General features: G+C 38.4%; 3 protein-coding genes and 1 non-coding gene across 4 annotated transcripts; 2 read left to right on the top strand and 2 right to left on the bottom strand.

Annotated features, from left to right (window-relative positions):
- Positions 1-3,307: 3,307 nt before the first annotated feature.
- Positions 3,308-3,790, top strand: CBG02494 (the record flags this gene model as incomplete). Its single annotated transcript, XM_002630750.1, has 2 exons — positions 3,308-3,440; positions 3,705-3,790. The coding sequence occupies 2 exons, from the start codon at positions 3,308-3,310 to the stop codon at positions 3,788-3,790; spliced, it is 219 nt and encodes a 72-aa protein (XP_002630796.1).
- Positions 3,791-6,795: 3,005 nt separating this feature from the next.
- On the top strand, positions 6,796-8,746 carry Cbr-ifb-1 (the record flags this gene model as incomplete). The annotated part of the gene is made up of 6 exons (XM_002630751.1): positions 6,796-6,835; positions 6,916-7,166; positions 7,219-8,129; positions 8,175-8,376; positions 8,425-8,532; positions 8,582-8,746. 6 exons carry the CDS (start codon positions 6,796-6,798, stop codon positions 8,744-8,746), a joined length of 1,677 nt encoding a protein of 558 aa, XP_002630797.1.
- A 442-nt stretch (positions 8,747-9,188) lies between these two features.
- Cbr-dmd-5 lies at positions 9,189-11,721 on the bottom strand (the record flags this gene model as incomplete). Its single annotated transcript, XM_045242540.1, has 4 exons — positions 9,189-9,421; positions 9,476-9,703; positions 11,193-11,357; positions 11,577-11,721. The coding sequence occupies 4 exons, from the start codon at positions 11,719-11,721 to the stop codon at positions 9,189-9,191; spliced, it is 771 nt and encodes a 256-aa protein (XP_045092285.1).
- CBG28265 lies at positions 9,955-10,038 on the bottom strand. Its single transcript has one exon. It is a non-coding gene (tRNA).
- Positions 11,722-17,085: the final 5,364 nt, after the last annotated feature.

The raw sequence follows: 17,085 nt of genomic DNA, 5'->3' as shown, positions 1-17,085 counted from the left end.
AAAAGTATAAATTGGGTGGATTTTGATATCTTCTTTGCACACTCTCATGTTCCAGGACCCCCGGAAATTGTTTGCAGTTGTTTTATGCAGCCTAACCTCGTTTTGCTAAACCATTTAAATTCGTTTTCACAGTTTTGTCCGTCCCGATTGAAATCAAGCAGGTCACTCGAATTCACTCTCAACTATGAACAGTCCGTCTCCGTCTCTTTTACTATGTGTACAGTACAGGATTACATTTTTATTTGCATTATTATTATTCCGAACCAATTATTCATTGGGTTTTGTACCCGGTTTTGGGTTCCAGTTTTCAAACTTTAATCGAGTAGAAACATTGTAAACAGGCTGAAAGTCGAGAGGATGGAAAACTTCCGTTCGATGAGGTTTACTATAAATGAACCTAAGCCAATCCTATTAGAAACTTTTGCATCGTCGATCTGATTTCTTTGTAGTTCTAGAAAATAACGACAGGAGACTTTCCGGAGTTTTCTCGGAGCTGCGGTATGCATTCTGGTGTGATGGTGTACAGTGTTTTTTGACGGAATTTCGATAAAAACTTTTTTTCGTATTTTTTCATGTCCCCCATCTTTGAACGTGAGACTGAAATCGCCTTTAAAGTTGGCACCGCGATTTGGGCGCCTGACGAAGATAGCGCCTACCTACTTTAAAGGCGCATATCTCAAAACTACAAGAGGTAGAAAAAAGTGGCGAACTGTAAAAATGTGTGAAATTGAATTTCAAGACTTTTTTCTAGCTGCCGTAGCTTTTGTGTGCCTACGGTAGATATAGATATATTTCGTAAAAAAACCAAAACTCTTCTTTTTTTATAGATCATGATCAAAAATCAAAATTCGTCCACACATTACTCTCTCTCTCTCTCTTCCATGCAATCCTACAATTCGTTCCAAACCCAATCATCATCTCTTTCCAACTTTTTGCTTATTCTTCTTTTCATTTATTTTCCAAACCTTTTTTATTTCGTTTTTCCTCGTTCCGATTCCTCTCCTCCCGAAGAATCATCACCGGCAGAAGAAACAGAAAATTGGGCGTCGTCCCGTTTTCTGAATAGAAAATGGTTGGACGGCCAGAAGAAAAAGTAGAAGAATCGAATCCAGTTGAAACGAGAAAAAAAGGAAAGAAGGAGGAGGACGTCGACCAACCGTAAAACGCCTCCATCACTTCTGACTTCAATTTGCTTTTTCAAGGTTTAGCCTCTCCCCTCCCTCTCCCCTCCCTCTCCCTCATTTCATCAAATCCCATTTTCGAGAATTCATCGCCCAAATCTTTCTTTGCTTCCAAACTTGGAATCTAAAATATTTTCCTCGGCGAAAATTTTTTTCAAAATACTCTTCTTCTTTTTATGATCTATAAGACGGTATAAAACTCTTCTTAATCCATCATTTTGTATATTTTTCTTTGCTTTTTCAATCGGAAACTAGAAACCAGTTTAAATAATTAGAGACTGAACTCAAACCGAAAAAAATAACAGTCGAATTATGTCTGGTACGATTCTAGGCAAATAGGATGAAAGATGATTGATCGAAATCGGCTTGGCTTCATTTTTGAAAAAAATATAGACCAAAAAAGCTTTGGTTCTAAATCATGCAGTTTATGCGATTAACGATCAAATTACCGTATTCCTTCAATAGAAGCCCACCCAAACCGTCCACTTTGAGCTCAATTATCTCGATTCCTGTGAAAGATATTGAAATTTGTGAATTGATAAATTTTTTATCGTAGGGTGAGCAATATTTTTTCAATTTTAAATCTTTTGGTATCTTTCCCAGGAATCGAGATAATTGAGCTCAAAGTTGAAGGGTTCGCTGAGCTTCTATTAGAGGAATTATGGTAAAACTGACAACGCCCAGCTAATGAAATCTTTCAATTTTTAAGTTTTGATACGCACATACCGTAAATGCTCTAACAGAACCCCACCCTAAACACTTTGAGCTCAATTATCTCGTTTCCTGTAAAATATGTCCAAATGTGCCAACTGATAAAATTATATTCGTAAAGGCAGCAGCAATTCATTAGTTGACATATTTTTTATATCTTTTGAAACAACCCAGATAATTGAGTTCAAAGTGCACGTATAGGGCTTCTTTTAGAGAATTGGTGGTATAGGTATTCTTTTGGATAGTAAACCTATTTTGGCCACTTCGATTCTCATAGATTAAACCAAAACACATTGTTAACAATGTCCTCGTTTTCCCTCACTAACACCTTCGATTCCAATTCATTTCTCTTGTCCTTGACTGTGTTATAATCGGCATTTCCCTCTCTTCCAAAAGTAGTCGTCATCTTTCTCTCGGGAAAACTTTTTCCATCACTGTCGCCAAGAGTAGCAGCATCGTTTTGGGGTAAAATGAAGCGCAGAGAAATGGGAGGAACGCAAATAGCAGCCCCAGCTCGTTTTTCGACGGGTTCGGCAACAAAATGTGGGCGGAGCTCGGGCTTCTCAGGGGGCGCCTCATCGACCCACCCGCACCGTCCTCACAATACCCTTTGGGTATTCTGTAGGAATGCTTATTTTGTGTATGTGTGTCTTTCCGATTTCTTTTTTTTACTCGCTTCACTTTTTTCTACTGCTCCTTACTTTTAGCCCCCATCAACCACCTCACTCTTTTTTTTCTTCTGTGAGTAATCAGTTTGAAAAAAGTGTCAATTAGAAAAGGTTTACTTTTTTTATGGAGCTTGATGACTAATGATACGAACACCCACATGCCTTCCAATGCTATCCCATTTCTGAAATCATCTATATAATTTTTAAAGAAGTATTCTAAATGATTTTTTCTGGCAACATTCTTTGTCATGCCATTCTTCTTCCATCAATGCAAATGCACACGAAATTCGATCGTTTCATTTGTCTCGATCACCACCGAATTCATCGGGCAAATGTGTCCCTTTATTCAATTTGTTTGACAGGTTAAAAATGACTCATTTTAATTTCCATGAACACAAAAAGGGGCGTGTCTTTTGTCCCTTTCTACCTCCACCTACTCCTCCAACCTTATTTGTTTTCTGTGGGGCTCTGTGCTGTTTTTTTTTATTTCTGCTGTTGCTGAGGTGTACTCAAAAAAATGTTGAACATATATATGTGAGGCGTGTTTGTAGAAAACCGGCCGGTCCTCCTCGTTTGGGTTTTTGATAAGGAACAAATTGGATGGAGCAACAGATAGAAACATTCCCTCGCTCGTTGATATCTTGTTTTACTTTTTTTTTCTCTTCCAATTTTTTCATTTGTCCTTTTAAAGTGTACCTTTTCTAATTTTATATTTTCCATGTAGTCTGAAACGTTTAAAGAAAGAAGATGTCGTCTCAAAAGGAGTCCTCGGAGTATGAGATTCAATACAGATCCACGATTCAACCGAGAACCGCCGTCCGTTCGCAATCTCGTCAATCTGGGAACTATGTCTCCGGAGGAAATGGAGCCGCTTCTGGAGGTCAGTTTTTTATTAAAACTTTTTGAACAATTTGGACCGGTGTTCTAGGTAATTCTAGCTGACCTTAATTCGAGTTCCCACCCCATCAACCGAACATTCTCTTTCTTTTTTCTCTCTATTTCTCTAATTCTATGTTTATTATTTACCTCTTTCTCTCTCTTTTTCTCTCGAATCCTGTGACCATCGTAATTATATAGATTTTCGATTAAATGCGAATTAGTGAACGGACGCATCAATTGAACCGAACACTTTACTATTCTGTAGTTCACTTCCGATCCTTGCGATCAACAAAAAAAATAGTTTATTGGAAATCATTTTTAAAAAGAAATCAGTTTTGGAGGATGAAGTAAATATTGGTTTTTACAGTACTGTATACTAAAAAAAGTGAGGGTGGCAAAATAGATTTGAACGATTGAAGGAGAGAGAGTTTGAGTCGTTATCAGTGCGAACGTGTTGATATTTTGGGGAAAATGAAAAAAGATAACACGTTGGAGGAATAGAAACTTTGTAGACCACAGATAATACTTTTTGGAAAGGATTTCTGTGGAATTTATTCTAGAAAAAAACTATCGTGAAATAATTGAGCTCAAAGTTGACAGTGTGGGTACTTTCTATTACAGGTTTTACGGTAGATAGCAGAGTATTTATTTTGGAAAAATTACAGATAAATGTGTTCTGGAAACTAGCTAGTTTTAACAATTTCTGTAGAAAATTTTAATCCGAACATGCACAGATATTTTTCGATTGATCTGAGAATGTTGGAAAGAACGCAGATCTTCATTTTTGCGTTTAAAAACTTTCCATAAGAATTTATCTGACAGAGACATGTTGCTTGAAATTTTCATTCGGTCTATGTTTTATGCGTAAATTTGAAAAATGGACATTCAAAAATGGAGGTACTGTATTTCCTTTAATTGAATCCCACCCAAGCCGTCAACTTTGAGCTCAATTATCTCGATTTTTGGGAAAGATATCAAAAACCTGTCGATAGATGAAATGTTGCTAATATTATGATAAACATTTTATTAGTTGACAAGTTTTTGATATCTTTCACAGGAACCGAGATAATTGAACTAAAATTTGACGGCTGGGCTTTTATCGGAGGAAATACGGTCTTTGAAATAAATTTTCTGATCGAAAAGTTTTTGATATTTTTTCTTGGCCAACCAAACAATATTTATTTTCCACAGAATCTGTCAAAATGGGATATTTTTTGTACGAGACTATACCAAATCAGACTTCTCGTGTCTTGATATGGACGGTTTGATTGATATGTACGGTTTGATTGGAACTCTCCTATTTGCTCAACAAATCACAAATTTTACAACTGAAAACTAGTTTTCTCAAGTACTCTTTCCAAGTGCCAAATTTATTGAAAGACGATTTTTGAAACTCAGAATTAAAAAAAACCGAGATTATAGGGAAAACACATCAAGAATCGGAGATAATTTAGGAATCCCTTTTCAAGATTCCCATACGGTCTAGTCAGTAGACCACCACATCGGATCAATCCCGAAAATCCCATAAATCTGTCTCCCTGAATTAGTTTTCATTAACATAATCCTCCGGGAATCGCCCCCGGATCAAACTATTCGAATAGCGAAATCAATTTCTGAAGAATACGAAAATTCAAAGTGCACTACTAGTCCAGCAAAAAAACCACAGTTCTTTGGCAAATACACATTTTGGCATATAAATAAGAAATGGCAACATTTTGAAAGGGAATAAAACCTCAAAAAGCAAATAGAAAACATTTTTCAGACATTTCAAAAACTTTATTTTCAGTTTTTATTACTAGTTGAGAAAAGAGATGACATATATAATAAAAATGGGACATTGAGCCGATTGAGTCAACAAAATGTTTAGTTTGTTGTTTCTTAAGCACACTTCCTGTCGGCTCGAATGCACTTGAAAACGCGACGGACTTAAGGCATTTCATCGATTTTAACTCTGTTTTTTTTTCAAAATTATAATAATTCTGCAAAAAAAGCATTTCCTTTTTGGTTCTAAAAGTGCCAAAAAGTTGTCTGAGGCGCGATTTCCTGCAGGGCCTTTCGGAACCCTGTACCTTCCCCTTTTAAATTTAAAAATTTACAGTTACTTGTTAGAAAATAGATGAGAAATAGGTGAGAAAGGAATGAGATGACCACACCCTAAAAGAAGAAGTAGACGTGTGTTTTGAGTGACACAAATGAGAAAACACCCATTTTTTATGTGATTAGTCACCAGGCGATGTCAACTTGAAATATAGGAACAGAACGAAGAAATGGGAGTGACAATCGAACATTTATCCTGATAACGAGATGATAAGATTTATTATTAAACGAAGAAACGCTATATATGGTCTTGGAAAAGTTCCAGTAGGCGTGATTTTTTGAAATTTTCTAGTTTCTTGACAGTTGAACTGCTACCTATGATTCTAAATGAGAACTGAAATTTGAACTTCAGAAAATAGTATTAGACAATTCAAAGAATCTACTGGTCAGACAAAACTCTAATTCTAAGTAAAGTTTATAAACTTACCGTAAAACCTCCAATAGACTCTCCCACACTGTCAACTTGGAGCTCAATTATCTCAATTCCTACGCAAGATATCAAAAATGTGTCAACTGATAAAATGTTTGTCATGTTTCGATTGAAAATTCATCAGTTGATTAATTTTTTCTATCTTTGACAGAAATCGAGAAAATTGGGTCAAAGTTAAAAGTTAAGGGCTCTGAGACACTGATATAAAATATTCAAGCTCTAGTTTTTTAGTACTTTTCAGGAGCTTATACGAACATCTAGATCCTGCTAACTGTCAATCTAAAAAAACCAAACCCCTTCTCCGCACTTGAGAAGATTAAATGAGTTGATCAGATATCTTCGAGATGATTATCTTGACTCCGCCCACCCCAACCTTGACGCCGTCGTCTTCTCCGTTTCTCGTCCCTCCTTCTGAATCAGATTCTTATTCATTTCATAGGCAAAGTCAATTCCGTGTTGTATTCTCTCTATTTATCACTGCGATATCTTTTTCTTCTTATCCCAATTCTTCTCCATCATCATCATCAGTGATGATCGGAAGGCAAACCATTGACACACCTTCATTTCTTTCTCTCTTTATTTCTCGAGATTCTCTCGAAAATCAACACTATTTCACATGTTTGGGTGGAGTGTTTAGAAGAGGGTCAGGTCGACGGTTTCCATTATTTTGCATAGTGTTTGTGTCATTGCCATTTTAGTTTCTATATACCCACCAATATTTTTATTTCTTTCTGTTTTTTGAGTTCTTTTGAATTGAACTCTTTTCTCTCTTTGGCACTTTCCTTTGGTTTATTCCAATAACTGAATTTTCAAGAGTTTCAAACCAAAAATGGAGGCTGAATCAGCACCACAAGCACCAGCTTCAGGAGGTAAATATAGAATACTGGTTCAAATTGAAAACAACAATTCCCACCATAAATCCATCTTAATCATCTCATTTAAAATTTAGGACGCGTTCTGAAGATGGTCACCGAAATGGGATCAGCTACAGTCGGAGGAATCTCTCCAGCACTTTCCGCCAACGCTGCAAAATCTTTCCTTGAGGCCACTGATAAGGAAAAGAAGACACTTCAAGGACTCAACGATCGTCTCGGAAACTATATCGATCGTGTGAAGAAGCTTGAAGAGCAAAACCGTAAATTGGTTGCCGATTTGGATGAGCTCCGTGGAAAGTGGGGAAAAGACACTTCTGAAATCAAGGTATTCACTTTCACAGATTTCAAAAATAACGACTATAATTTTGAATTTTCAGATCAAATACTCTGAATCTCTCTCGACTGCCCGTAAAGACATCGACGATGCTGCTCGTAGAAAGGCCGAGATTGACGTCAAGGTCCAAAGACTGAAGGACGACTTGGCTGAGTACAGATCCAGATACGAGGACATCCAACATCGTCGTGAGGGAGATCGCGAAAAGATCAACCAATGGACCAATGCCATCGCTGACGCTCAATCTGAGCTCGAGATGCTCCGTGCCCGTTACAAGCAGTTGACCGATGAAGAGAAGCGTTTGAACGGAGACAACGCCAGAATCTGGGAAGAGCTCCAGAAGGCCAGAAGCGATTTGGACGATGAGACCATTGGCAGAATCGACTTCCAAAACCAAGTACAGACATTGATGGAGGAACTCGAGTTCTTGAGAAGAGTCCATGAGCAAGAGGTCAAGGAACTTCAAGCTCTCCTCGCTCAAGCTCCAGCTGATACCCGCGAGTTCTTCAAGAACGAATTGGCTCTTGCTATCCGTGACATCAAGGACGAGTATGATTACATTGCCAAGCAAGGAAAGCAAGATATGGAGTCGTGGTACAAACTCAAGGTCTCCGAAGTTCAAGGATCCGCCAACCGTGCTGCCATGGAATCCAACTTCCAGAGAGATGAGGTCAAGAGAATGAGAGATAACATTGGAGATCTCCGTGGAAAATTGGGAGATTTGGAGAACAAGAACTCACTTTTGGAGAAGGAAGTCCAGAACTTGAACTACCAGTTGGCCGACGATCAAAGACAATACGAGGCTGCTCTCAACGACAGAGATGCCACTTTGAGAAGAATGCGTGAGGAATGCCAGACATTGGTTGCTGAGCTCCAAGCCCTTTTGGATACCAAGCAAATGTTGGATGCCGAAATCGCCATCTACAGAAAGATGCTTGAGCAAGAAGAGAGCAGGTTAGATTCCTTGTATTCTGAAGAGTTTCCACCATGTTGTTACAGAGTTGGACTCACCCAAATGGTTGAGCAAGCCGTCAAGACTCACTCTCTCCAACAACAAGAAAACACCGACTCGACGAGATCGGTTCGCGGTGAAGTGTCGACTAAGACCACTTTCCAGAGGTCTGCCAAGGGAAATGTGACCATTTCTGAGTGCGATCCAAATGGAAAGTTCATCAAACTTGAGAACACGAGCAGAAACAAGGTAAGGGACAAGATTTGAGGTTCAAGAAATAAAAGAGAATTGTTTCAGGATGAGAACGTCGGTGAGCACAAGATCAGAAGAAAGTTGGACGGAAGACGCGAGATCGTCTACAGCATTCCAGCCAATGTCAGCATCAAGCCAGGAAAGAATTTGACCGTGAGTTGAATAACAAAAGTATCGAAATCCCCAAATTCTGATTGTTCAGATCTACGCCCGCGACCAAGGAGGCATCAACAACCCACCAGAGTCTCTCGTCTTCGACGGTGAGAACACATGGGGAATAGGAGCCAACGTCGTGACATCATTGGTGAACAAGGATGGAGAGGAACGTGCCACCCACACCCAGAAGACCATCCAATCCGGACAATAAACTCCTTCCCTCTTCTTATCCCACCCCTGCCCTCCCCATTTCACTCAAGTTCTCTAGTTTCTGTCCATAATTTCTCTTGATATAGTCCTTCTCGGTTCCTACCCCTTTTTGATTGAATGATTTACTTTCAAACTGCCCTAAAAATTGACCAAAATATTGAAATATTGCTTCTTCTGAAAACTTAAAAAACCAACAAAAAAAATCAGCAACCCTCTTCATAATTCACTGCTTTTTTGTTCAAACCCTGATCCGTTCCTTCGCTCATTTCCGAAAAAAAACTCATTCTATTTTTTTTCTCTTTAAACTTTAATAAGATTCTTTATTCAATCTGAATTTTCATTGAGAATTTTCATTGAGATTTACATTGGACAGTAAAAATGGAACGTATACAATAATATAGATGCATAAATATTATTTAAAATAGAGTTCGAATCAGTGAGGATCAGTTATCAGCTTCACTTCCCTTCTCCCGGAACTCCTCTGACTCTTCGCTCTTCAATAAACGGTGACTGCAATCCAATGGAGCAGTTTGTGGGAATATCGTATGTGATTGGTGTGACGTGGCAATATTCAGTGGCCGTGGGAAGAATTGTTGTGGTGCTGCCAGACTGGCGGCTGATGCGAAATCAGAAATCGCCTGAACTGGAAACCCAAAGTGAGGCATCACTGGAAACACTGAAAGTAGGAAATTATAATACTATTTTATTACAAATGACTAAAAACTCTTACTTGGAAAACCCATCATATGTCTGTTTGGTTGCATCATCGGGTTCAACATTGGTATTTGTGGGAATCCATTGTTATTGAAGATCGGACTTGGTGGAATCATTCCAGAAGTACTGCTTGGAGTGGATCCAGAGGAGAGAGCCTGTGGGGATGAGTTGCTAACGATAGTCTCTGATCCAGTAGGTGAGCTCGGAGAGCTGCGCATCCCTTGAAGATCGTCCTCTTTTTCATCTGAACAGTTATCCAGGGTCAGAAAAGGTTAATCTTTTAAAGAAGGTGCGATTGACTTATGAGTGCTAGGAATAAGTGCTAATCGAGCTTAATCCCATCAATATTGTGATTAGCTTATTCCCCCACTTCCACCCAGCTGCCTTCCTCTACAGTGCCTTCACGCTAATTGAGTTGCGCAACCAGGTGTGAGAGAACTACCGTTTTGGGATTAGAACGAGGATGCACCTGCTTGTAAATAAACAAAAAAGCTATAGCACGAGTGGGGTTCGAACCCACGCGGTGTTATCCACCATTGGAACTTAAGTCCAACGCCTTAACCACTCGGCCATCGTGCTGGCGAAACAAGGACACTCTCCGAGGACTAGACATTACTGGGGAAAAAGAGAGACAATGGGGTTAGAAGAGAGCGCATCCACTCGTTTCTCTGCCCCAACGAACACATACTGCCCAGTAGACTCACCAATATGTTGTTGTTTGTAGGAGACACAAGGTTTTGCCGTTGATCTCCAGAGTCTCGACGAAGAATTTCGAGAAATTCATTTGCTGAAAAATCCTTTTTGGCAATTGACTTGACAATGGAAAAAAACGAGAAAAATGTCATTGTATTACACTAGGTGTTTGAGGTGTTTGAGTACATAAGGATGACCCTAATGAACTATTGTAACGAGTATTCGTCATATTAGTGTCAGGTTACCTGATAGTCTAGCACCTTCAACGCAGCAGGTAGCGAATTCATTGAAGAGTACTCACTTGTCCGGACAGGACACTCGACAGATAGAGTTAGCAGGTTTCTAATCAAGTTTGAGTTAAATTTTCATGGTTTCTAAAATAATTTAATATCATGATTGAGGTTTTGGCTCTAGGAGTCTCGAATTATATCTCGTAAAACCTGTAATAGAAGGGCTCCCTTGCTTTTAACTTTGAGGGAATTTTTTTCCGGTTCCTGACAGAGGCATGGAAAACTTGTAAACTGATAAAATATCAACCATAACGTCAAAAGTTTTTTATCAGTTAACGCTTTTTTGATATTTTTCACATGAAATTGAGATAATTGAGCTCAAACTAGACAGGGTGGGGGCCCTTCTACAGGTTTCAAGGTAATCAAGGAAGTTGTTAAAGGTGTGGGGACATGAAAAATATTTTTGACGCAATTCTGTTCATATATGCTCCTCGAGGAGTTGAACTTGTGGACTTAACGCTGGTGGTGCCGCGCCGCTACCAGCTGGGTTACGGTGGCGCAAGCTGGGGAGGCTGAACGATGGCGGCACGATAGCAACGCGCTATGTGAACACTAAACACTGTAAACCGTTACGTCAGAATTCATACTGTGACTCCAAGAAAACTAAAAATCTCATGTCTCCCTTTAAGGTGTGTTCGCTTTCCGTTTCGAACGATATAATCCCCAACAGCTTGAGTGGTAAACCTACAGTAACCCTTATGGGAGCCAAATAAGTAAAAGCTACTCTTGAATGTTCTCAATCAATCTTACCATTTCCAGAAGCACCAAACAGGATTTCCAGCTCTCTCGTCTCCTTTTCCTCTTGAGATTGCTGACGACGAAGCGCCACCTGGGCAGCCATCACACGTTGTCTTTCAGCAATCAGTGTACATTTCGCACACATGCAATCCTTCCATTGACAATATCTTTTATGTCCTGAAATGATTATACAAGCACATGATCAAAACCCTTTAATTATATATTTTCCTTGTGAGACCTGAAGTATAAAACATCTATGACGAAATTTCAGAGCGTAATTACGGTTTAGAAATTTATAATTGTTTTGCTGTTGGTCAAATTTCAACATCATAAGATTTACAGCAGTAAATATCAGTTGCACCCGTCGAAAAATGAAATTACTCAAACTAGACAAACCTTTCAAAGCGGAAACAACTCCATGATTCCGGCATCTCGCACATTTCGGAGTCCTTTGATTTCGTTCCGCACGGATTCTGAGAATCTGTTCAAGACTAGATGGAGGTAGAACAGAGCAAGCTGATGAAGATGGCGGAGAAGGCATTCTGACAAATAGAATAGTTATAATAACCGAGTGAAAGGTAAAGGTTCCTAGAAGGCAAGCTCCTCCTCTCTTGGAAGGGACCACCAACCGGAAGGTGCTCCGCCCACTTTTGAAGAGGGTGACAATAAGGAAGAAACGAGGAAAGGGTTACTGTAGGATTAGAAGGATAGGTCAAAAGTGTGAAAACATTGTATAGTGTGTGAATTAAGTGGGTGGCAGGAGAAGAGGAGATGATATTGGTTGGTCTTGGACGGATCAGAAAAGTTGGATTCCAGTTAAGCTCAAGTTTGAAATACCGGAAACAATATAACAGCAGGCCACCATGCACTTGTACTTTGAGATCAATTATCTCCATTTCTATTAAAAATAACAGAAATTTGCTAACTGATAAAATGTTTGTCATAATATAACCAACAGTTTATCAGTTGACCGATTTTTGATATCTCTTGTAGAAATTGAAATAATTGAGCTTAAAATGCTAGTAAAAAGGGTACTGAAGTTTAAAAAACTATTTTGATTTGATTTCAAGAGCAGAATTACTCCACTATTTTATAGTTCGTCTAACGCCAAGGTGTTGTTCAGAAAAGGCAATTTCGAGAATTAGAATGTTGTTTCATTGATATGCCTAATCTTTGAAAACTGATTCCGTTTGGTTTACGTAATCAGATTCTGGATTGAAACTAGAAAACTTTTTGAAAGTGGGTGTAAACCAGCAGACACATTACCACCACGCATTTTTAACAGAATCAAATCGGAATACATGTCTCAAAAGTTGCCGTGAATTATGATGAATCCATAAGAATCAGCTCATGTGCTTCCTCTGAGGTATCACGTGAATCCATATGTGCCAAACAAAAAAAGAGAGACATAATTCTCACCTGTCACAACGTGGAATTCTGAGAATGAAATTGTTGTGAAAAAGTTTACACTACGAATATTGGGCAGCAGAAGTAAATATTTATACTCTAGACATAAAATAATTGCAAGTTTCGAAAATGAAGAAGGAGAGGGGCGGGTTTTGAGCCGAAATTATTATAATCACAAGGGGTTGAATGAGTAATTGACATAAGGAAAGGAAATAAGAAGAGGAAGAGAAAAGTAATTGAGGTTACCGCAAAACATATTATGATGAGAGAGAGAGCTTACATAACAACAATATAATCACAACATATGTGTGAGAAGGGTCTTTTGCTTTTGTAATTACAAATTAGGAAAGCAGAAGCAGAAGGTTTGACTTTATGATTGGATTTTCGGCTTCCTTTCATAAACACATTAAATATGAAAATAGGTAGTGTGATAAAGACGAGAATAAAGAAGTGGAAATGTTCAGTCTCGAGAGTAAGACATAGTAGAAAACAATTAGAAATACCCTGGGTCGACATTTGAAACCTCCTTGATTTTGCCATAAAGTCAAGTGAAGGTTTCTTCGGAGTTTTTGTTGAAAAATCAGCTTTGAAAATGCGAAAAACGCGGAGAAGCGAGAACGGATGACTTCTCATCGTCTCATAGAGCCAGAAATCTGTATCTCAAAAACCAAAAAACATTTTTGAAAGGTGTCAACTAGGAAAATGTACCAAGGTAGACTCTTCAATTCAATTCTAACACTGGATTTTCAGGAACATTCTCAATATCAGTCATAAACGATGTATCTTCTGCCAAAGTTTCAACAAATTTAATAAAATTAGTCCAGAACTCTAAAGGTTTTTTGAGAGAGTGTTGCATCTTCTTTTGGGATGTATCAGTTTTAAATATTTTTAAGCTCCTCTGATGGATGGTTTCGAAATTTTCATTTGAAGCTATCATTCTGGTGCAAAAAATGGAAGGTGTGGTAGGTGTGGCCCGCTGGTCAGAAAAGTCTCAACAACTGTACAATCTACCGATAACCTGAAAAAGTTTTTTTTTCGGATTTTTTCTCGATTTTCGTGCGTTTTCAGAAAAATTGTTCAGGTCAAAAATTGTTCGCGGTAGTTGTGGGTGGGGGACCTTCGNNCACGGCCACCGGCGTTTCTCTTCCACATGTCCGATTTTTGGCACCATAATAATATACTGGTTTATGTATATAATAGAAAAACCACATTCCTTGTCTTAACTTGTATTTTTGTTCAAGCTTCATTCTTAATTCTTTCAGTACAGGTGGTTTTATTAAAGTTCGAAGACAAAAAAAGGTTTAATATTGTTTGATCCTGACACGAAATTCCATCATGTATTGAATTGCTCATAAAACAGAAACATCCAGGTGACTTTGTGCAAAGTCATATCATTCATAAATTTGCAACTACACTTCACTAGCATTCCTCTACAGTAGTACATTGTTTTTGCAGGTGTCACATTGTTAGCTTTCTCTCGATTCCTCCTTCACGCGATTACTGTAAACAAAGCTCACTGTGTTGTCTTTTTGCTCAATGGATTGAATAGAAGTGTGTGGATGAATAACATATATAAATGTGTGTATTTATAAAGATGATTCGAGACGAAGAAATTGAAGAAGAAGTAGAGTGTGCATTTCGGCTCTTCAGTATAATTGTTTTCGATTTTTCAATCTCAAGAGGAGGGAACGAAAGTATTCTGTAAGAATCATATTGATATTAAGAATGACGTTTGGGAAGAAGGAGAACAAAAATGAATTTTGAGTGGGAATGCTTTAAAGGTGGGGGCTGACAGGAAAATATTTCAAAAAAGGTAGATCCAAATTTCCGTAAAACCTGTATTAGAAAGTCCGGTTTTTCTATTGTTCCAGGTTACCTCCGTGAAAAAAACAAATTTCTGTGAAATATTAGAATTTCCGGACACTGAAAATTTACGGAAATGTTTAATTTCAAACAACACATTTTTACGGGGCACGGTATTTTGAACCAACGGGTCGAAAATCGCGCCCCAGATAACTTTTAGGCCAGGCGAAATTTAATAATTTAAAAGTTGACGTGGATTCGACCTATATATTTTTAATCAACGCATTGCAACTCGCGATTTTTTCACCCAACGTTTAAAAGTTTGATTCTCAGCCAGCAAAAATTTGACACGTTGCGCAGCGATTTTTCACGTTCGCTGGGGCCCGTTTTCCGACCAGGCTGTTTGAAATAGCGTGACAGGGGCCATTCTATTACAGAGGCCCTTCTATTTTTTCAATTCCCTCCCTGAAGGCCCTTCTAATACGGATTTCACGGTTAACAGGTTTTTATAGATATGAGAGTTTAAAACGATTTGACATACTTGAAACCAGCTCGAACATTCCAGATGTGTATCAATGGTCCAGATTGGAAAACCCAACTTTTTCGTAACTTGCTAACTTTTCAACTGTTTTCCGATACCTTAATACAAGTCTGTTTGTTCAGCTCATCATTATCTAACCCATCTTCTGACATATTATCCGTTGGTAAGATGCACCTGTAATACACTTGAAGAATGTGTTAGATCTCAAAACATCCCTTTTATACCCCTTTGCCGACACAGTCTGTTGGTACCACTTCATTTGGGAGAGTCACTAACAAATTGCATAATGTTTGGAACAACTCTTTGTGTAAACATGGAACAGGTGAAGGTATCTAAAAAGAATAAGAAGGACGTGTTAGGTCATAATGGAGAGTGACACAGGAACAACAAACATGAGATTGTCCGGAAGGGTTTCAGTGGATTAGGACATGGGAAGCAGTGGAACATTATTCAAATTTATGAAGTAGTTTGGGCAAGGATTTTCAGTTTATCCGTCTGCTCGGCTGTTGACTTTTAACTACCGGTCAGAAGTTGAGAACCTTCGCCTTTTGGTCGGGTATTGGCCAAGTTCTAGTCGGAACTTCCCCAAAACGGCTGTACAGCGGGCCATGGTCAGATTTTGGTGGGAAGTTATGGGTTGAAATACTAACAGGTTGGAACCTTGTCGTAAGTTTGTCGGTGTTTGGTCTACTTTAATAGCGATCTTATCCTGAATTTAACCAGCCTTGGATCAGAAATTGCCGGCGATGCCAGAGATGGAAACTGATTTTGAAATCAAAATTTTCATTGATAGAAGATATTTTTGTGATCTGGCTTGGGCTGAATTTTCCGGATTTTGAAATTCTATCACAACCAGGCTCAAGATTCAAACGTTTCGCATATTTTAAAGTCTTGCTTTTGCCATTAGTTTATATTTTTTGAAGTTCAGGGTTCTATCACGAAATCTCAAAAATGAACCAAATATTTGGTTTCGTTTTTGTTATTTGGTTAGCTCCTCTGGTAACCAAATGGACCAGTACTAAATTTGAAATTCCCAGCAATGTTTTAACTACACAATGCTGATAAATTTGATTTTGTTGTAATTGATATTTAATTTTTATCGCAAAATGAAAATTTGGAAGTTTTACTGTTTTGCACGAACAATTCGCTAACAGGTTCGCATCTTAAACTTCCTGAATTATGTTCATGAACCATAAATGCTCTAACAGAAGCCAACCTTAAACGTCGACTTTCAGCTCAATTATCGCGGTTTTTTCAAAAGATATCAGAAAATTTTCCACTGATAAATCAACTATCATAATATCACCAATACTTTATCAGTTAACAAAATTTTGATATCTCTCGTAGGAATCGAGATAATTGAGCTCAAAGTGTACGGAAAGGGTTCGTCTCTATTAGAACATTTACGGTAACAAAGATTTAATACCATATCTCAAACTTTTTCCCCGCGGGACCCATCATTCGATTTTCAGAATGTCTCCATTTTTCGACAACAACAATCCAATAAACAAAAACGCCAAAACGGATTTTGTACATGTGTTTTTTTTTCCAAAAAATAAACTTGTTACTGAAAAATTTAGTTCCGCCTCCAAGTGCATTGTTTTTGACAACTCAATTTGCACTGCATTTCTTTCCTAGGAAATTGTGTTGTGGGGCAATGTCCCTGGTCACAAATTGATAGCATACTTTGATGTTTACTGTTGGACAACAGATAGCATTGGGGACGACGGACTGCCTCTTTTTTGTTCAAGTGGAAACACGAGAACTTGATTTTTCATTTGGTTCCATGGTTTCTTTTCACTTTTGACATGAATTCAATTCATTTCTCGGATATTTTTTATTGGTTTGAATTCCAATTACACTCCTTTTCAAGAAAAAAACAGAAAATATCGGGGGACAAACCAACCAAACCCGCCTCTCTTTTCCAACCAACAACTCCAATTTTCTCTTCAAGAGCAGCACTTCTTCTGAATTCATCCCTGGGAAAAGAAGGCGTTGTCGTCAATTTCCATCCGACCACCAACGCCATCCCAGTAGTATGCTCTGGAGCTCCACCACGACCATAGAACCGCTCTTCTCCTTCTTCTTCTCTCCTACTTCAGCTGCTCAGTGACCTCATCGTCGTCGCCAAAATGTCTGCGACTCTTCATCTCG

The sequence above is a fragment of the Caenorhabditis briggsae genome (assembly GCF_000004555.2).
Source record: "Caenorhabditis briggsae complete genome, chrII, whole genome shotgun sequence".
In the NCBI taxonomy this organism is placed as follows: Eukaryota; Metazoa; Nematoda; class Chromadorea; order Rhabditida; family Rhabditidae; genus Caenorhabditis; species Caenorhabditis briggsae.
Note: the sequence above shows the minus strand (reverse complement) of the source record. Positions and strands in the feature narration are given on the sequence as shown.